Raw genomic sequence first — 18850 nt, 5'->3', positions numbered from 1 at the left:
CAGGAGCAGCAGCGCCGCCTGGGGACATTTTTGGCTTCTGGAAAAAAAATTAAAACCGGATCGAAATTAATGTTCGTGCCAATCTTTTGTCCATCTAAAGGCCAAATTATAATAACAATAAAATATTACTTCAAATGTTTTTTTTGGAAAATATTTTATGTTTTATGTTTTAAGTTTTTGGGGCAAAAAAAGCAGTGCGCTCATGTGACGAAACCGGGATATAAAGGGTTAAAATCCGCGAAATGTAATTAAAACTTGACATGAATATTTCAAGGAGAAGTAGGTCTAAAAGATTGGCTAATTTAAAGTGGAATAAAATATTAATATATAAATTTTTTATAGCACTTTTTGGGCGTGGTCGATAGTGTGCATTTTATGAAATGCGCTCCTGGAAAAAAAATAAAAGGCGATCGAAATGACTGTTGGTGCCAATCTTTAGTCCATCTAAAGGCCTAATTATAATAACAAACAAATATTACTTCAAATGTTTTTTTTGGAAAATATTTAGTTTTTTTGTTTTTTGGGGCTAAAAAAACAGGGCGCTCATGTAATAAAACTGGGATTTAAAGGGTTAAAACAATGAAAATATAATTAAAAGTTGATATGGATATTTTAAGCAGAAGTAGTTTTAAAAGACTGACTAATTTAAAGTAGAAAAAAATATTGATATATAACATTTTTAGAGCACTTTTGGGGCGGGACCATTTTTGGTCCCGAGGTTCACGAAAGGATGGGATTTTGAGGTTTTACCAAGATTCGTTTCCAAAACCAACAAAATAATCAAACAAAAACAAAAAACATAAACGTGTCAGGACACAAAAGAAAAAAGAAAAATGCTGCCACCCGAACAAGGCAGAAGTCTGCATATGTTGGCTTGTAATAGCATGCAGCTTGTAACATGGTAGACTAATGTGCCTGTGTTAATTCAGCTCCATATTATTGTGTGAAGTTGCACTGGGTTGGGAGTGGTTTTGTGTGTGTCACATTTTTGGTGAGCCAATGGCTGGAATGGGGTTGGACTAATTAGAGGCAGGTGTACTTGATTGCACTGATACACTGGTCTACTTATAGCCCACACTACAAACACTGCTGTGTTGTTTTGTCTCTCTGTGCAGGTATGTAATGTGATGAAATCAGATATGTTTGGGATGGATGGGTTTTGCCCTATGAATTTTATATTAAGTGTGTCGTTTTGTCTCTCTGTGCAGGCCAGGGCCTATTATATGCCACAGCCTAAAGGCAGCAGAGTTGCAGAGGCTTGAGTGACCACTGACTATATGCTTGCAGGGTGGTGGGTCTCCAAGGACAACTTCTAACCCTGTTAAAGGCAACATGTGGAGTGCAACTTGGCTGTGTGGCATAGCTGGCTCTGGCCTTGGGACTGTGTGTTTTTATACAATTCTTAAGTGGGACACTGGACTGTTTTATCTTTTATCTCTTGATATATTTTTTGTCAATAAATTATCTTTTAGAATTTTATTGACTGACATCTTTTTGCCCATGACTGAAACGGTTGGTCAGACCTAGAGTCTTTCTTTGGGTGTGTTACAGCAGCTTCTGCTCTAAAAGAAACAAATAAATAAAAAGAAAAGAAAATGTGTAACATGCTCATCAGCTTAGCAGTGTCTACATATTTAATTCAGCTTCTCAATCCTGTAGTTTTAGCTGTTGTCTACAGGGTTTTGCTTATTGGTTGTTATTATAGGTGTGCTCTATATCTCAGCAATGTGTCATTCTAGGATGATAGGTTTCAAGCTGGTCAAGTGCCTCTATGCACTTCATTAGTTTAGTTATTCTCTGTATTGTCTTCATCTCACATGTCATTACACTGAGTTTCAGCAAACCTTAAGCTTGATGCAGACTACTGCTTAACAATTATCCACCTCACATCATAACCGATTAAGGTGCCTCTTCATATTAATATTATGTCATTGTTAATATTATCCTCTTTGTCTTATATAACAGCAATAGCATATTATAATATTTTATCAGTGTGTACCACTATACTACTCCTGAGCCAATTTGTTAGTTAGGATCATCTTATTCAGCAAACAGATAATTTAGAATTCATCCAATCTGCGGTCACATTTGTTCTCTCTGTTGCATGGCGGACCAGGCAGTTCTATTATAATATATTATTTATATTTTATTTTGTATCCATCAAGGGCTTCAGATGACCTGCAGAATCATCCTTTTCCCAGGGTGGAGACAGTTACCTTTTCACACACTGTCCTTGGCTGAACAATGACACAGCCTTAATATACCTTATTTATTTTATTAAAATATTTTCGTGTGAATTATTTGCTTTATATTCATTTTATACATGCTGGGCATGGTCATCATGCCAACTGTGTTTCATTGTTAATATCACTTTACAGGTTGTTATCCTTGCTATTATTAATTTCAAATACTCTAAAGATAATTTCTACTGTAACTTTCCCTTTGTTCATCTTTATTTCGTACTTTTTATATTTATATCTACTCAGTGGGGTCTGTTTTCAACCCTTTTAAACTACTACAAAACTACTGTGATCTCTAGTTTTCACTTAATAAGGGATTATTATGTTCTTCCTGATATGGGTGTTGCTGCAGATGCGGCTGCAGGAGTGAGTGATGGTTTACTAAAAGGATTGTGGGCACTGCACAGTGTCTCGTCTTCTGGTTTTACTAAACTGGCAGTTGAGTTCTGTTCTTCTGACTGTTTATATTTTGTTTTCTTAAATCTCTCAGTTTACAGACACTGTTTTTGTCCGGCGTCTGGACTTTTCTTTTCTCACCACTGCTCGTCAGCAGGAGTGAGTTTCAATTTCACTTGCTTGATTACCCGTCTTATTTATGTATTTACTTATTTTTGTTTAAGTAATATATACACGATACAGCTGCTATCACCTTCGCTGGTATTAGAGACGAGAGTGGTTGCTCACACGCCCTTCTACTTTCGGACTATTTCCAAAAGCGGTGTGAACTTTACGAGACGGAACTCGACCGTTCTCTCAACTCACCAGCACGTCAGTGAATAGCAGTAAAAGAAAAACACAGTAGGAGCAGCTCAGTCTCTTATTGGACCGTGAAAATTCAGCTTGCTCCATTAATTAAAACAATACACACACACACACATTCACATTCACAGCTTCGACGCGCGCGCGACCAGAACCCTTATGATAAGGGGAGCTCCCAGAGCTACTTACTCCCTAGACCCAGCTGGGGGAGCTACCCAGAGCTCCAAAGCTACCAGTCGACGAGCTACGCTACCAGTCGACGAGCTTCCAAAGCTACCAGTCGACGAGCTTCCAAAGCTTCCAGTCGACGAGCTACGCTACCAGTCGACGAGCTTCCAAAGCTACCAGTCGACGAGCTACTTCCGCTATTTTAAATTCCCTGAATTCAAAATGCGCTTTTACGCAAGATTGTGTCAGTGTGTCTGTATCTACCTGGTCAGTGTCGCCGGGTCTGGTCCACCTCGATCGGGTCCCACCACCGTGGGTCGCTTTCTAAGACGTTGGCCAAGACCCGAATTTAAACGCTCTTGGACTTTTATCACACACCTGGTGTGTGAGCTGTCGACAGACGAACAACGTGGACTGGTCACGGAGATGGGACACGATGGAGGCGCTCCGGCTGTCGAAGGACCAAGAAATGTTGGGGGAAAACTCTGTAAAAAACCCAGGAGAAATAAAGACACAATGAGACAAAGTTACTTTCTTTATCAAACGTGTACACGGGTGAGCTGCTAAGAACAACTCACACGTGTACAGAGGCTGGGCACTTTTTATAGGAAAGACAGTGAGAACAGGATAAGAAAATACAAAACAGATAAAATAAACAACTCCATATGTGGCGCTAGTCTCGTCAGCAGAGAGCTGGGAGAAAGCTGTGAGAGATAAAACAATCTAAAACAATATGTCCCAAAACAGTATGTCTTTGCTGAGAAAGTCTAAAAAGATAATTCTAAACTAATCTAACCATAGACAAAAGGGCATGCTTGCACATTTAAAAGAAGGTAAAGAAACATAGAATCATTTTTCCTGTAACAGCTCCTTTCAGTGAGACTAGGAAGGATACATCTCAGGAGGGTGCCTGTTATCTATTTCGTGCTTACAGCATGTTGTCTGGAAAATAATTAGCCCAGTGAAAACCCAAACTCTGGTCTCCGGTTGTGTGGTTAGCGCAAGTTACCATGGTGAAAATAGAGGTGCCCCCCCCCCCCCCCCCCCCCCTCTGATCTCCCATAAACACAGTTTTTCTTTTTCTTTTTGTGAGTATGAAAGATGTCAAATCATTAAACGTAGCGGTTCATCCTTATATTCAGACACTGTCCCCCTTAAAAGAAAGACAGGCGGAGATATCTGCACTAACAATCACAAGTATGCATCAAGCTCAGAAATGCTGGATTGTATAGTTCCCATGATCCCAATCCTGTAATCTGGGCTTTCTCTGATGTTATCAGGGGATTTTTTTATTTTTTTTTGCGGGGGGGGTTTTGGGGTTATTTTTTTGGGGTTTATTTTTTCACTCATTATAGAAAGTTCCTTCACAGGCACAGAGGACCTGATGCCTCTTTGAATTGCTTAACATCATGGTTTGGTGTAATACAAGTAAACCACACTTAAATATATGTCTGTTTGTAGGTTAAATGTTTTAAAGACTGCGTTAGTTCCCGCTCACTCAGCCGCATACATTTTTTGATCTGCACGCGGCTAAAGGTCAAGCTGAGCAGAGCTGTCAGAACAGTCTGGGTTTCTTGGTCGTGTGGTCTGCAGTGTGTGTGTGTGTGTGTGTGTGTGTGGGTGGGTGGGTGGGTGTGCGTGACGGCAGGTGAGATTGGATCACACGGGTTATGGTCTTTCAGAGCTGTCTGTAAACAAGAACAGTTCCACATCCTCAGCTTTCACCTCATGCAGGATAAACAGCGCTGTGGCATGTAAACAATTCAGCAGAAAGCATTTTTATCAAAGAGTGAGAGCAGAGGGATGAACGGGGGAATAAAAGTTTCGTTTATTTTTGCTCTTGTTGTTTGTTGCTCGCTTGATTAACAGTCAGAGAGGCGGCCTATCTCTGCAGGCTATGTGTTGTGCGGGGGGGGACTCTCCAGGGAACATACAGCAAGAAGATTGTTAGGCTTGCAAGGAATGACAACCAAAACCACAACATAGCTTTGTTTTCAGACTAGATTTATATATATAACCAATATTAATTAAAGGCTTCTTTGTTTGTTATGAATTCTCCGTCTCATTTTTGGAGATGTGCCGCTAACTTGGCAGGATTATTGTTGTTCGGGGTCAGGAAAATGGAAAATGGTTCTTCTGTAGGGTTAGGTAAATGAAAAAAGGTTATGAGAGAGACAGAGATGTACACCACAGAGATATGCATGGGAAAAGTTATGATGCCCTCTTTAAGTTATGCATGGTTAACCCCTAAGTGGGGAGCTTCTCTTTGTTTGAATGTGATGTTTTTCCTGTTTTAAATTCCTTGTCAGATGGGTAGAACCACACATGGCAGCCTCATTTTTATTTCTGTCCAACCCCCGGCTTTGCCATCCTTTCCCTTATTCAAATGCACTCCTTCCTTCCTCCTCTTTGGGAAAGATTTGAGATGATTGTATTCATCACTGTTTGCACAGAAACCAGAGCAGCAGAAAGAACAAAAACACGAAAGCATCCAAGCTTCCTCACACCAATACTACCCTTCAGATCACACATGCACAAGCTGCCTCCTTAATGTTCTCACTCACGCTCCTGTCACACAGGCCAGTAAGTTCATATATATTATTCTCTGTTTGTCTTCTCAGCGGTGAAGCAGTGTGATCGCAGCCCCTGTGGCCATGGAGCAACGTGTGAAGAAGCTCCTGGAGGTTATCGCTGCCTCTGTCCACCTGGATGGACCGGCAGGACGTGCCAGCTGGGTCAGTGGGTCATCGTATGCCTGCTCTTCTTTATCTTACTATAATACAACAAATTACTCTCTGTCTGCAAACTCCTCCCACACAATCAGGAGCTAAGCAATCAAACTTGGCACACAGGTATATCTTAGGCCCTTGAAGGTTCTTATCTATCCCGCCTACATGTTGCCTAGAAACCACATACCAATGGGCTAAAATTCCCTTTTCTTTAGCATTTATGCACCTCTATGTGTTTTTAGCTGCTGCCTTATCTGCCAAGGAGTCCTCAGAGCAGATTGATCTGCTTCTTTGATTTGACAAAGATTTTATTCATGGCAGAACCCTCCCTGTTTATCCGGGCCCACTTTGCATGTAAGGTGAATGTGTTGACCGCGACACCACAGCATCTCTGCACCTACAACACCTTAAAAAAAGCCACTGTACCAATTTCGTTTCATAATAATGTCTAATTTCTATTTATAAAACTTGAATATTATGATATATTATGACTCCATCATGTTGCCTAGCAACCTCCTGGTTGGTATGTACTAGTGTTGTAAAGTTTGCATAAATATAGTCACTTTCAGCACAGGGCCAGTAGTAGTGGATAAGTAAAAGAGTAATAGAACAAATAGTAAATCATGTTAGTGTTTATTGACTTTAGTTGGATTATATCACATTTTTGTTGAATTTCTTTTACTCAAACTGATCACAGTTCATGAAAATAATGACCAGGTTAATGGTACAAGGTCCAGTTAGTATCTGCTCATGGGCACCTGCTCTGTTGTTTCATATATGCGGAGACTCAGGTTTCCATTTTTTTGAGTACTTTAAGTGTTTTTAGTCTGTGAACTGAAGTGTTGTTGACTTCACAAAAGAGAAAATAGTCTTGACTGTTCTGGAGCTTTCAGCTGGTTATTTTTTGGGATCATCTGAGCAAAATGATGGACTAACATCCACATGTAGATGTGAACATCCACATGGCTGCATATTTGTTTTGAAACCTCCGACTTGTCCACAACAATTTATATTATAATGCACCAACTACACAAAAGAAGGGTAACAGGAATGACTACTCGGCCGTCAGTTCTCAGTAGAATATAATCTATGCTTTAGCCAAGCTTTCTTGTCATTTCTTTGAATAGTCTTCAGGACTAGTTTTCCAGGCTTCTTGAAGGACAAAGCTCTTCTTTGGATGTTGGCTGCCTTTTGTTCTGTTTCCTCTCAAGATGATCCCAAACTGCTCAAGTACTGTTGAAGGTCTGGGCTCAGGGGACTGATAGTGTACGACTGTGTTTTTTCAATCTTTTACTGCATGTGCAGTGTGTTTGGGATCATTGTCATGCCGAAAAATGAAGCTCCTGCCAATCAGATGCTTTTCGGATGGTATACCATGGTGGATCAAAATCTGACAAGATTGCCAACACTACTGGCTGAAATGCAGTCCCAAACTATGGGATGGCTGAAGACACTCACTGTTGTGCCTCTATCCTGACCTCCTCCGTACATGCTAACTGATACTAACTGATTTTTCCGTCCATTTCTTGGGTAATTTGGCATACCTCAGCCTTTTGTCCCTGTTTTTTCAAGTACAAGTGAAAAAAGTGTTGAAAATAGTTGGAAGATCTTTAAGAACTATTGGTCTGGCACCTTGGCTCAAAAAATATAAAGAAATGAGGGGTGGATTGAGACTTCTGCACAGTACTGTATGTGCATTTGACATCTTGACATCGTTGTCTTAAAAAACATTAAAATCTAATATTTTAAAAGGTTCAGGACTGCAATGCAAGTGTAAAAGTGTATTTTTATACTTTAGGGTGCAGAGATGATGTCTGCTAATGCTAAATCTGTACTTCTCCAGACAAGCTGCCATCACTGGGAATTAACCTGCACGGATATGTTTCGTTTGGGATCAGGATCTACAAGCTATTTGGGAAAAGTGTCACTAACAAGACAACTGATCAGAGATCCTTATTTTCAAAGGAAACTATTCATAAGAGTTTAAACAAAAATCCTCTGAGAGCAAATTCAATCTGAGCTTGTTTTAAAAAGCTGGGAACGCTTGTGTTCCACTTGAAGCTAATTTAAAGCGCAAATTAAAGAGGCAGAAAAGCCAGCAGCATGTTAATTTTCCCATCAACCCATGCTGCCTGAGAATCAGTAGTCTCTTAATGCACCGTCACGTCTCTTTGAGCTGCATTTGCTCATATTGACAAGCCTGCACCCAGAGCAGAGGGTTGTTGTGTTAGATACTACGGCAGAGGGAGTATTGTATGGGCTCAGGTCACACACACACACACGCACACACACACACACACACACACACACACACACACACACACACACACACACACACACAGTATATATACACATGCTGGGCTTTGGGGTGATGAAGTAAAAACTGAGACATATTTCAGGATGACAGCCTCTCCTACTCCTCGGTGTTACAGCGATATGTCACTCTGACACTTGATGATCCTCCATAGTTCCACATCACGGGCCAATGGCTCACAGTACAACACACACACGTGCGCGCACACACACACACACAGTGTTTGGACACATGTTATAAAACTCTTTATAGCCTGAGCCTATGAGCAGAGCATCAGCAGCACCTGAAACAGTAAAAGTCAATTACACTTGCTGATCAGTTTCACTCGCTTATAGCTGATTTCTGCACCCCCATTTTCTCCCACAGCAGGATGGATCCTCAGGCTCTTACCATTGATAGCCTTTCCATATTCACACACACACCCCCACCTAAATCCTAATAGGCTTCTGGCTGACGGTAAATGGTTTAGATTACCTATAACTGACTCACTACTTCCTCTTTATTCATTGAGCATTTCTTTCTAATCCTCCTTCTATCTTTTTGGAGCCAAGCGCTCGAGGGCTCCTGGCTTCAACACTCCCAGAACAACAGAGGGTGGGAATAGGCACTGATAAACTTAAAGAAGCAGGGGGTTCTGTGCATAAACAAATAAGATGCTGCGAGGTTTTTGCTGACATGCATCTGCCCAGCAACTCTCCACTTCCAGGTTCAAGCACCCAGTGCAAAACTGAACTGTTTAAATGGTGGGTAAAGATCATTTGAACTCAGTGGGAGACATGCAGGATTTGATTTGATGGGTTTTGTGGGCTGTGCGACGCTTAGATGGAGGGATTTAGGTGATGTTTTATCTCACTGAATTAGTGCGGTGCTGTTTGTATGTTCTCCAACAAGGTTACGCTCAAATTTTGTTTTTATTAATATTGGTCTTCTGTTCTGAGGGAAAAGTACTGGCACAAACCAGGGCCACCTGAGACAGCTCTCTGCGTAATCCCCAAAATGATTTGTGTTGGAAACTGATTGTCAAACTGAATTACAGTCATTGATACAAATGAATAAAAAACACAGACATGTCCTCTGACATTAAAAAAAAGACATGTTTCCCCAAAAGGATCAATAAAACTAATCTGGGCTTTAAATGTTTCTCATCTCATCACCTTAATGAGATTTTATCTTAACAGGCTTCAAATGTTTAATTTCTTATTACTTAAATGTTGTGTTAACCTTTATCCAATCAACTGTCTTAGTGTGTTTTGTGTTTCTGATAGACAAAAACATATGTTTATATATCTGGAATCAGCCTTAAGTGGCTCCGTTTTTGATCCCCTCATGTTGCCTGTGCTTCCATTGTGTAAAAGTGATAATATATGCCCAGATATGTTTTTATATTATCAAAGTTAATAATTTTAATAACTTTTTGATTAGTAATTCAATAGAAGGCACTGAAAGCTGTAAACTGTGTGGGGTACTTTTAAGGAGGTATTTTATCAAAATGTAAATTTATAAAATGTTCTTTGTTTTTCTTTTTCAGACAACAATGAATGTGAGTCAAGTATCTGCATCCACGCCCGCTCTTGTCGCAACCTGATCGGAAGTTACCTGTGTGACTGCCTTCCTGGATGGACGGGGCCTAACTGTGACATCAGTAAGTGCACAAGGATGAAAAAAAGTAACGAGAAGAAGGAAAATCATTTTATAAGTAAAGAGAGAAGAGACAATCCTGCGACAGATAGTAAACCATGAAGAGCCGTTAAACAGCAGGTCTGACTCCCTGTGGGCTGGAAATCATTTTACTCCAGCTCCAGTTTCATCAATCATCCTTCACAGCGTATCACTGCAGTGCACTGAAAATGCAACAAACACTATGTAAAGGTCTCTTTTGGCTGTTCTCTCCTGTTGCTTTGTGCTAACTTTAGTCTCTTCTGCCTTCACTTTGAACATGTTTGATTACAAAGTTCATAGATATCATAGATATTCTGTGTTTGTGGGAGAAATTAATGTGGCATTCCTCGTTTCCCTGCAGGGAACAGCAGCTGTCAGGGTTTGTGTTTGAATGGTGGACGTTGTGAGGTAAGACTCCTGCCTGCCAATCTCTGTCTAATTTGCCTACAGTCTCTGCACCTGCTTCGTTGTTCTCGTCTTAAGTTTTTCACTACTCAGCATTCACATTATCTTGATCATTTTTCAGTATTTCAAGCAAAATATTGATATATAATATAATATTCAATATGAGCTTTTAGGCATGTCAGCAGGGGCGCCACAAAGGGGAGAGGGGGACCACCCCACCACACCATGTGCCACTCCAATATTTTAAGTGGCCCCCATATGGCCACCCCACTGAAAAAAGTCTGGAGGTGTCCCTGTATGTCAGACATTATTCAGTACAAAGTTTTGAAGCTGCTGTGCTTTAGGTTAACTTAAATGTTCTCTTAAATATTATTCTGCCTGTCGCAGATCCTCTGTAACCCTCCCCAGTGCTCTTTTCTTCATGTCACACATATAAATTACACACAGTTGTGGTCAGACGATTAGATACACTCATCATGGGCATGACTGTCATGGAAATTTGGGGCTTTTAAGGTTTTTTGAACTGTTCTTTTCCTGGGTTCAATCATTGTGCAACTGTTTGAATTTATTTTCTACTTTCTCTCATCCACAAGAGCTAAGATGTATACTTAATTAAATATTTTAATAAGTGGTACTGAAAATTAATTTGATAAGACAGAGGCCTCTTAACTTCTTGTTACTGATCATGATTGACTACAACTAGCCAACATAAAAAGAAAAAGCACTCACTGGACTGATGAATACTCACGACAATGGGAATGTCCACGGGAGTTAGTGAAGCTCTAAGGAGTCCACAGTGAAGTGAGTTTTACATTACCATGGATTAAGAGGGTGCCAACCAAGAAATAAGCCCCTGCTCCAAAATCAACACAAATCAAATGCTTTCTTTTAAAAAGTTGTATGGTCAGATAAAGGTTGAACCACAATCCCAGGAGATATGTTCTTCAGGTGTGAAGGCTTTTAAATCTAAGAACACCGTACCAGCTGTGAAGAATGGAGGTGGTAGCATCATGCTTTGGGGCTCTTCTGCCACAAGTGGTAATGGTATATTGGACAAAGTCGATGGAATAATGAAGAGGAAGAACGACCTGTGAATTCTTTAACTTTGCCTCAGATCAATAGCTAGATGGTTGAAAGTTGGACACAGTTGGGTCTTCCAACAGGACAATTATCCTAAGCACACATCAAAATTGGTTTTGGACTGGATAAAGCAGGCTGACATTAAGCTCCTGGAATGGAGTCCCCATTCCTAAAAGCCAGGTCTGTGCCAGGAGACCAACCAGTTTAAATGAACTCTATAAAATCTGCCAAGAAGAGTGGTCAAACTGTTGATGATTAACGAAAGTATTTGGTTGAGGTACAACTTGCTAAGTGAAATTAACCAAAATATTAATGGGGCTGTGTGCATATAGTTGAGCATGAGTGTATCAGAGAAAACCCAGAATTAAAGTCAAACCCAATTCCTGTTTTTAAAGTCATTAAAGATAGATGCTGTACAATCATCAGCCTGGAAAAAGAACAGTTCAAGGAAGTCATTAAAAGCACAAATTTACCATGACAGTCATGCCAGTAATGAGTGGCTGTGAACATCTGACCACAACTGTATATTCTGACCCATACAGGACCAGGTGTCAGGGTCCAGATGTGTGTGTCCACCTGGATTCTCTGGAAAACACTGCCAAAATCGCCAACGTCTGTGTGATAGCGCCCCCTGTCTGCACGGAGGGCAGTGTGTGGAGAAGGATGAAAGAACAGTCACCTGCAACTGCCCCACTGGATATTCTGGAAACTTCTGTGAGGTTGGAGAACCCAATTTAATCATTTTTTAAATAATTAAAACTAAATGGGGGTTTTTTTAGTTGAACTAATGTGTGAAGATAATTTCTAGTAAAAAAGATGAAACAGGCATACAAGGTAATATTAGATGTTACAGTCTCTAAATCAAAGACTCAAGGGAACCTAACATAATCTAGCCTAGAAAGCTGCTCATATTCAATATACTTTTAATAATGTAAATATGATTACTTACAAAGAATAAACATGAATGAGGAAAATGGAAAACTTGGCAAAAATAAACAAAAGAGGAAGAAGATCATGAAACAACCATACAAAGAGCCATCAGATTCCATTTTCCCCTAAACTAATATTAATAACCTAAAATAACAGAACCAAAATCGAAAACATGACTCAACCCATAAACAAAAGCAGCAGAACGACATCACCAGTGCTGACAACGATCAGGAGACGAGGTACTGAGATGCCAACCAGCAAGCTCCGTGCTCCACCTTTTCTAGCTGTATATGCATGCCAGTGACCCTTCTGCAGCCAATCAGAGTGAGAAATGTATCAGAGGTGAAAGCAAGTTAATGAGGATGACAGAAAGATCAGAGGAAGATAATAGATGTGTGGGTGCACAGAGAGCATGCATGACATTAGAGAATATTTCAAAAGAGTAATCCAAAAATTGATATGATGGATTTAGAAAAATTGGGATTTTTAAAATTTAGTCTTTATCAGAAGTTCATGTTACACAATGGTAAAATATGTATTTAAACCTGTTCCAGAAAGACAAACTTGAATATTTACAGTGCTGAATGTACTGCAAAGGTAAATGAAAAGCACAGTAACAAACGCATTATGCAGCTAATCTCAAGTTCAATTGGTTGGGGCGACGCGCTGTCCACATATACACTGGTATTTGGTAAACATAGCTTTAGTCTATGGATTTCAGCCTTATGTCCACACATACAACAACTGAAATGAAGATTTAGATTTAGAACGTTATCTACTTTTATCTCTGTTTTGACATCAGACTGTGCGGTTTTATCGTCTGCAGCCTTCTGATTGGCCAACATTTATGTTGCATAGAACCTAATGTTGTGCCTTTTTCTTTTTCATGTGGATGGAGATATTTTACAAAACAAAAGCAGAAAATCACTTTTAAAAAAAAGTAATACATGGACATGGACCTGAGTATAAATAAAACAGGCGATGATATCATGAACAAATGTAGAACAAGCTTATAATTAAAAATAAAATACAGAATAAAAATGGATTGAAAACTATAGACAGCACATCAGATGTTATTATTTATACCAAGAATAAACATGATTCGAGCATGTATAGCCCTATCAGAAGTACATTAAAGAGTCCACAGAAGTAAAACTTTTTAACAAAAGCCAAACAGTAAATAAACGTTTTTATAATATTATAGAGCCCTCCTAGCTCCAAGTTTAATGCCGAAATTTGTTAACTGTAAAGTGATTAGTTGAAAATCTCAAGTAATTACGTAAAATAACAAATCTAAAATATTCAGGTTTATATATCCAGTGTCTTTAGTCTTTCAACTTTCAAGTTCATTTTTGTTTGTTTATTTATTTTTGTTTAACAATCCCTGCTGAGCTACAGGAGAAGTCACACTATTAGGAGGAAATTTTACACCAAAAAGTTTAAAAATGCTAAAACTTTAAAAAAAATAATTGGTTATAAATGAACATTTGAGTTTTAGCATTGAAAGTGAAGTAAGAAGAGATCTTTTAAAGATCCAATCAGAAACTTCACTGGAGGTTAGAGAGAAGTGGATATATCTCTTAACTGTCTTATTGTTTTGTTTTTCCAATATTTCAGGTCGTGTTGGACTTGTGCAATCCCAACCCCTGTCAACAAGGCCTGCAGTGTCACATAATAGATGGCAGGAACACATGCATCTGTCCTGACGGTAACTATGGTGACGAGTGCATGAGCCTCAAAAATCCCTGCATTGGTCACCACTGTCAAGGTGAGACAAATACTTGTGCATCTTTAAACGTATAAAATCTTGATGAACTCTGGTCTGATCTTTGACGTCTCCACACCTGAAGGCGCCATGTCTGACTCAGCACACGGGGGCCTGAGCTTCTACATGATCCTGGTGGGAGTCTTAGCTCTGCTGACGGTCTGTGGCTGTGCCTCCTGTGCCTTCATCCTGTCCCACCTCCATCGGAAGCGGAAAAAGCAGCAGGCTGTCCCGCAGGAAGAAGGCATCAACAACCAGAGGGAGTTTGTCAACCTCATCAGAAACGTGGACCGTCCGGTGCCCCAGCTGCCCGCTGCCGCCCCTCTCACAAACCCTCCAGCCCCTGCCCCCGTCTCACGTTGCTACGAGGAGATTGAACTGACCCTACCACCCTCCCCGGCCCCTTCACACCCTTCCCCAGCACTAAAGCCAGCACATGCTGCCAAACTGGACATTTCAAACCAGGAGAGGGAGAAGTTGAACCGCCTCCACTATGCAGATAACCAAGAGCTGGAGGTCTGACCCCATGCTGACCTTTTAAAGCCCTGAGGAGCTGTTTTTTAAATTTACTTTGCGTCCTTAGCACTCTTTTGCTCACAGGACCCCTTCTCCAGTTACTTGCACTGTGTCGATGTTGCAGATATAAAAATTAAAGGTGACCCTCTGACCTTTATAAACACAGATGGCTGTGCTCAGACACCAGAGGAACAAAGGCTGCTAAGCGGAGGGGTCGAAAGAGCGTCGTCGCCATCGTCTTTGGACCTTCTTAACGGCCATGAAAAAGCAGCACAGGAAATAAAGTTGAGCTGAAAGACTCAACAGTAAACTGAAAACTTAAAGACTTACAGACTTGCCTTTGAGTGCCTGTGAAACTGTCAAGAGTAAACAGAGGATCTTCCTCCATTTGAGTCCTGATACATTTCCTGTTCGGTGTTGCCATCTGACTGTTGTCCAAACCTCCACTGACAGAAAGGATCAGTGAACAGATGCCTATTTAACATTTTTTTTGTGTGTGTGGCTGTGTGTAAGTGTGTGTGAGAGTGAACAAAAGACTGGATATAGTTAGTTTTTGTGAGAGGGGAAACATTTCACTCTGCTTAGAGTGAAAGTGCATCCTCCTGAACCAAAGGCTTGCAAGCCTCCTGAGAACATTTTAAAAACTATACACTGATGCCTATTTTGTCATGTAATACTGCAGTTTGCCCGAGATGTATGGTTTTTATCATACTTGTGTGTAACATGGTTGTTTTTGTACATAAATAATATTGTACATATTGATGCCCTTTTTGTACTGTGATTCATTCTGGAAGTATCACTGTATTACTGTCCCCTGTTTTTCCCCTTATACTTTCCATTTGGAGCAACCAGCACATGTGGAATGTAATAAAAGTGCATTTACCAACTCTTTTATACCTTTTATTAAACACCAGGGTTTAGTTGTCCAAAATAATCCCTGTGACCCAAAAGCTTAGGCTTCAGACAGCTCTAAACCCTCTGTTCCAGACAGTTTTCCCTTAGGTCTGAATAATGAGAGGAAGAGCAGACAACCCTAACATGGTCAACTGCTGTTCAGCTCTTCTGTTTTTGAGGGGCAGCTAATCAGAGGAAAGCTGGTATAAAGAGGGAGGAGCTAAAGATGACAAGATAAATGATTTAGGACTGTGAATAATGTAAAGCTGTGCTAGTCGATAATAACGCCTCAGTCTCTGTAGATCTGCTTTTGACCATAACCGTATATGTAACAAAAGGCACCCAAGCTTATTTTTAAGCTTTGGAATAGCAACATTAGTCTTAAATTACTTATATTTGTTTAAGAGTTATCAGTTCGTCTAGTTCCTTGTCTCCTTGTATGCATTTTTCAGATGTCACAACCAAGCTTTCTGTTTATAAATCACTGACAGAGTCCCATGAGAGGATCTTTCGTGTTGGAGCACAGGCACAATGACTAGGTCTGTAAGTCACCGTATACACAATGACTTTCACTAGTTTCCTTTTCTTTCTGATGCTGTCGGCGCCTGGAAAATATTGGAGACCACCTGACTGACCCCAGTTTTCCTAAAAAATAAATGTGTGGCTGCAAAAAAAAAATAACAGTAAGTTTCAAGAGCAGTGGGTTTGTGCAAACTGCTGGTCAAAATGCTGGAAACACTGGCAAATATTTACTTAAAGTTTCTGTTTTTAATGGGTCTGCAATGACTGAAGTTAAGTGTAACCATTTTTGCAGATATCAGACAGTCTATGTTGACCTAAATCATTACAGTAATGCATGCTGTGTGTTACTAAAATATAAAAAATTGTCAAGTGTAAGCAGCTCCAAGGTCACAGCATAGACATTTAATGTGCAAATAGATGTGACAGATGTGACCTCTGACCTGTGCAAACAGCAGTGGGCTGGAAATGAACATGGTTTCCTGTAACCATGCTGGTCATGAGGAAATGTAGAGAATAGAGTTTACACACACAAACGTAGCCGTATACATATACGTGCATATGTACAAGCCTCTTTCTGCACCTGCTGAGCAGGATGTCAAAGCCCAGCCAGCAGATTAGAAAGCTTCAGATTCAGCCAAGAGGTCACTGCCCCTCAGTGTGAAGGTGTTAAATGCTTGTCCTTAGGTTCTGTTATATATGCTTTCACAGTGCTGGATGGTTCTATTAACATGGACAAAGATAAAATATTGTGATCTGGTTGACAGCCAACTGTGAGCACAGAAGCCCAATCCACATCTCAATGTTAATGTCATTTTTTTCATATAGTACATTTAATTATTATTGTCGTAAAGTACTAAAACCTAACAAAGTCAAGTTTGCAAGAGAAATAAAATACAAGTTAAAACACACACACACACACACACACACACACACACACACACACACACACACACACACACACACACACACACACACACACACACACACAGTTAGAGGTCTATTAGCATTATAGACACTGAGAAATGTTCCTGGGACTCAAACCTTTGTAGAAGGATTTAGAAGTGATCCTGTTTTGACTTCAGTACTGTGATGATATGTTCAGATTTCAGATGAAAGGACTCTGAATAAGCTGAAGTCATCCTGATCGTTTGGATAATCCAGCAAATAAAGCATTACAGTAATTTAAACTGTAGTGATATAATCTCTCTGGTGCGTTCGGGGTCTGCCTCCAGCCTCCTCCCGGTGAGACATGCTCGCAAACCTCCTTTCCATGCGGAGCAGTAGCATCTCTAGTCTGATCCCTCCCAGATGGATCCAAGTTACTTTTCTAAGGAGCTGTGTGATTACAGCACATTGGAGAGATAGAATATACTTTTATAAATAAAAGGTATTGTATATAATTTATTCATCCAGGTAAAAGTCTCATTGAGATTAAAATCTCCTTCTAAGGAGAGACCTGTTCAGGCACAAAATAATATAACAAGTAAAGGAACAAATATGACTGATATTCAAATATGCAAAACATTAAAAGCAGTCACACTGACTAAAAGAGTTATTCTCTAATTCCTTTAAAATGGTCTTAAACTCAGTCATATCCAGGTCTGACACTTTCAGCTCCGTTCTGACTCTGCGACAAATATCAGCATGAGATAAATAAGAGGAGTTGAAGATTCTTTATGATCATTTTGTAGTCACATAACAAAATGATGTGTGTTAGCTTTCAGCTTAAAACACAGGCAGACACACAATGAGTAAATATACATAACAGGGAAAGATAACAATATAGATACATGATGTAAAGTTCAGCTGTCTAGTGCATGCCTTGGTTTTTTAATGTATGCAATGTGTGTGTATGTATGTATGGAAATCAGCAACTCCAGAAGAGTTGATTTATACAGAAAAATGTGGTAGTTAAAATGAATATAACAGATTCCCTTTAAGGATTTATTTTAGTGCCCATCCACATGTGCAGCTGATGCACTGACCCAAGGGCACCTGGGTTTGTATTTCTGACAGGGATTCAGGAGAGTTTGACAAATCCACAAATACAAGAAAATATATGGCTTAAACACTGAGTGACTCTCACTAGAGCAGCATTAATGCATGTCCTGGTGCACATAAAGTAGTCATAGACTGGTACAGGGGCATAATACTTTGTAGAAAAAAAAGATAAATTTAATTATTTTTAGCTGGATTACCACAAATGTTTTCACACACAGTTTGCCAGTTCCTTGAAAGTATCTCTGTTTAACTGTGATAACTTCAAATGTGCATCTCTCCTGTCTTACAGGGACATCTTGTGGCCAAATACGGTGCACAACCTTAAAAACCACTGATCCGTTTTTCATACTGAGTTATTATGTAACTTTCATTATGAAGCCAACAGATAATGTAAATAAACTTTCGTTCAAAATAAAACACATATATTACCCTGTTAAAGTTTAAGGAAGGCTTTTTGGAAAAACTAATCTTTGTGCTGGAATAAGGTACTGTTCAGTTTCAGCAATAAAAAGAACTACATTTATTCAAACTTTTAACTATCATAGCAAAGTATAAACTATATCTAAAAAACCCAATTTAATCAATCTAAATATTTATTCATAATTTTTCAAAAGGACACCGAGCATTGTATTAAAACCATCTGTAAATTTAAAAAGAAGAAGAAAGCTGTCAAAATGTTTGTTTGTTTTTTATTTTATTTAAGATAAGATAAGATAAGATAACCTTTATTAGTCCCACACGTGGGAAATTTGTTTTGTCACAGCAGGAAGTGGACAGTGCAAAAGTTATGAAGCAAAAATTAGAATACAATAAGAATAAACACAGTACACAACTGTACAGAATAGAATACAATAAAATATTATATACA

At 39.5% G+C, this 18850-nt stretch overlaps 1 protein-coding gene across 1 annotated transcript in view; it reads left to right on the top strand.

The window, feature by feature from the left end:
* LOC308400802 (uncharacterized protein) overlaps window positions 1-15480 on the top strand; it is a 68705-nt gene extending 53225 nt beyond the window's left edge. Inside the window, exons 9-14 of the mRNA XM_080888781.1 lie at window positions 5789-5902; window positions 9739-9852; window positions 10231-10277; window positions 11897-12073; window positions 13902-14052; window positions 14135-15480. Of these exons, the coding sequence (XP_080744907.1) occupies window positions 5789-5902; window positions 9739-9852; window positions 10231-10277; window positions 11897-12073; window positions 13902-14052; window positions 14135-14571 (1040 nt within the window). The 3' untranslated portion in view covers window positions 14572-15480. The remainder of the gene's footprint in view (window positions 1-5788; window positions 5903-9738; window positions 9853-10230; window positions 10278-11896; window positions 12074-13901; window positions 14053-14134) is intronic.
* Window positions 15481-18850: the final 3370 nt, after the last annotated feature.

This window comes from Rhamphochromis sp. 'chilingali' (genome assembly GCF_963969265.1).
Source record: "Rhamphochromis sp. 'chilingali' genome assembly, chromosome: 8".
Lineage (NCBI taxonomy): Eukaryota > Metazoa > Chordata > Actinopteri > Cichliformes > Cichlidae > Rhamphochromis > Rhamphochromis sp. 'chilingali'.
This window is presented reverse-complemented; position numbering and strand designations above follow the sequence as displayed.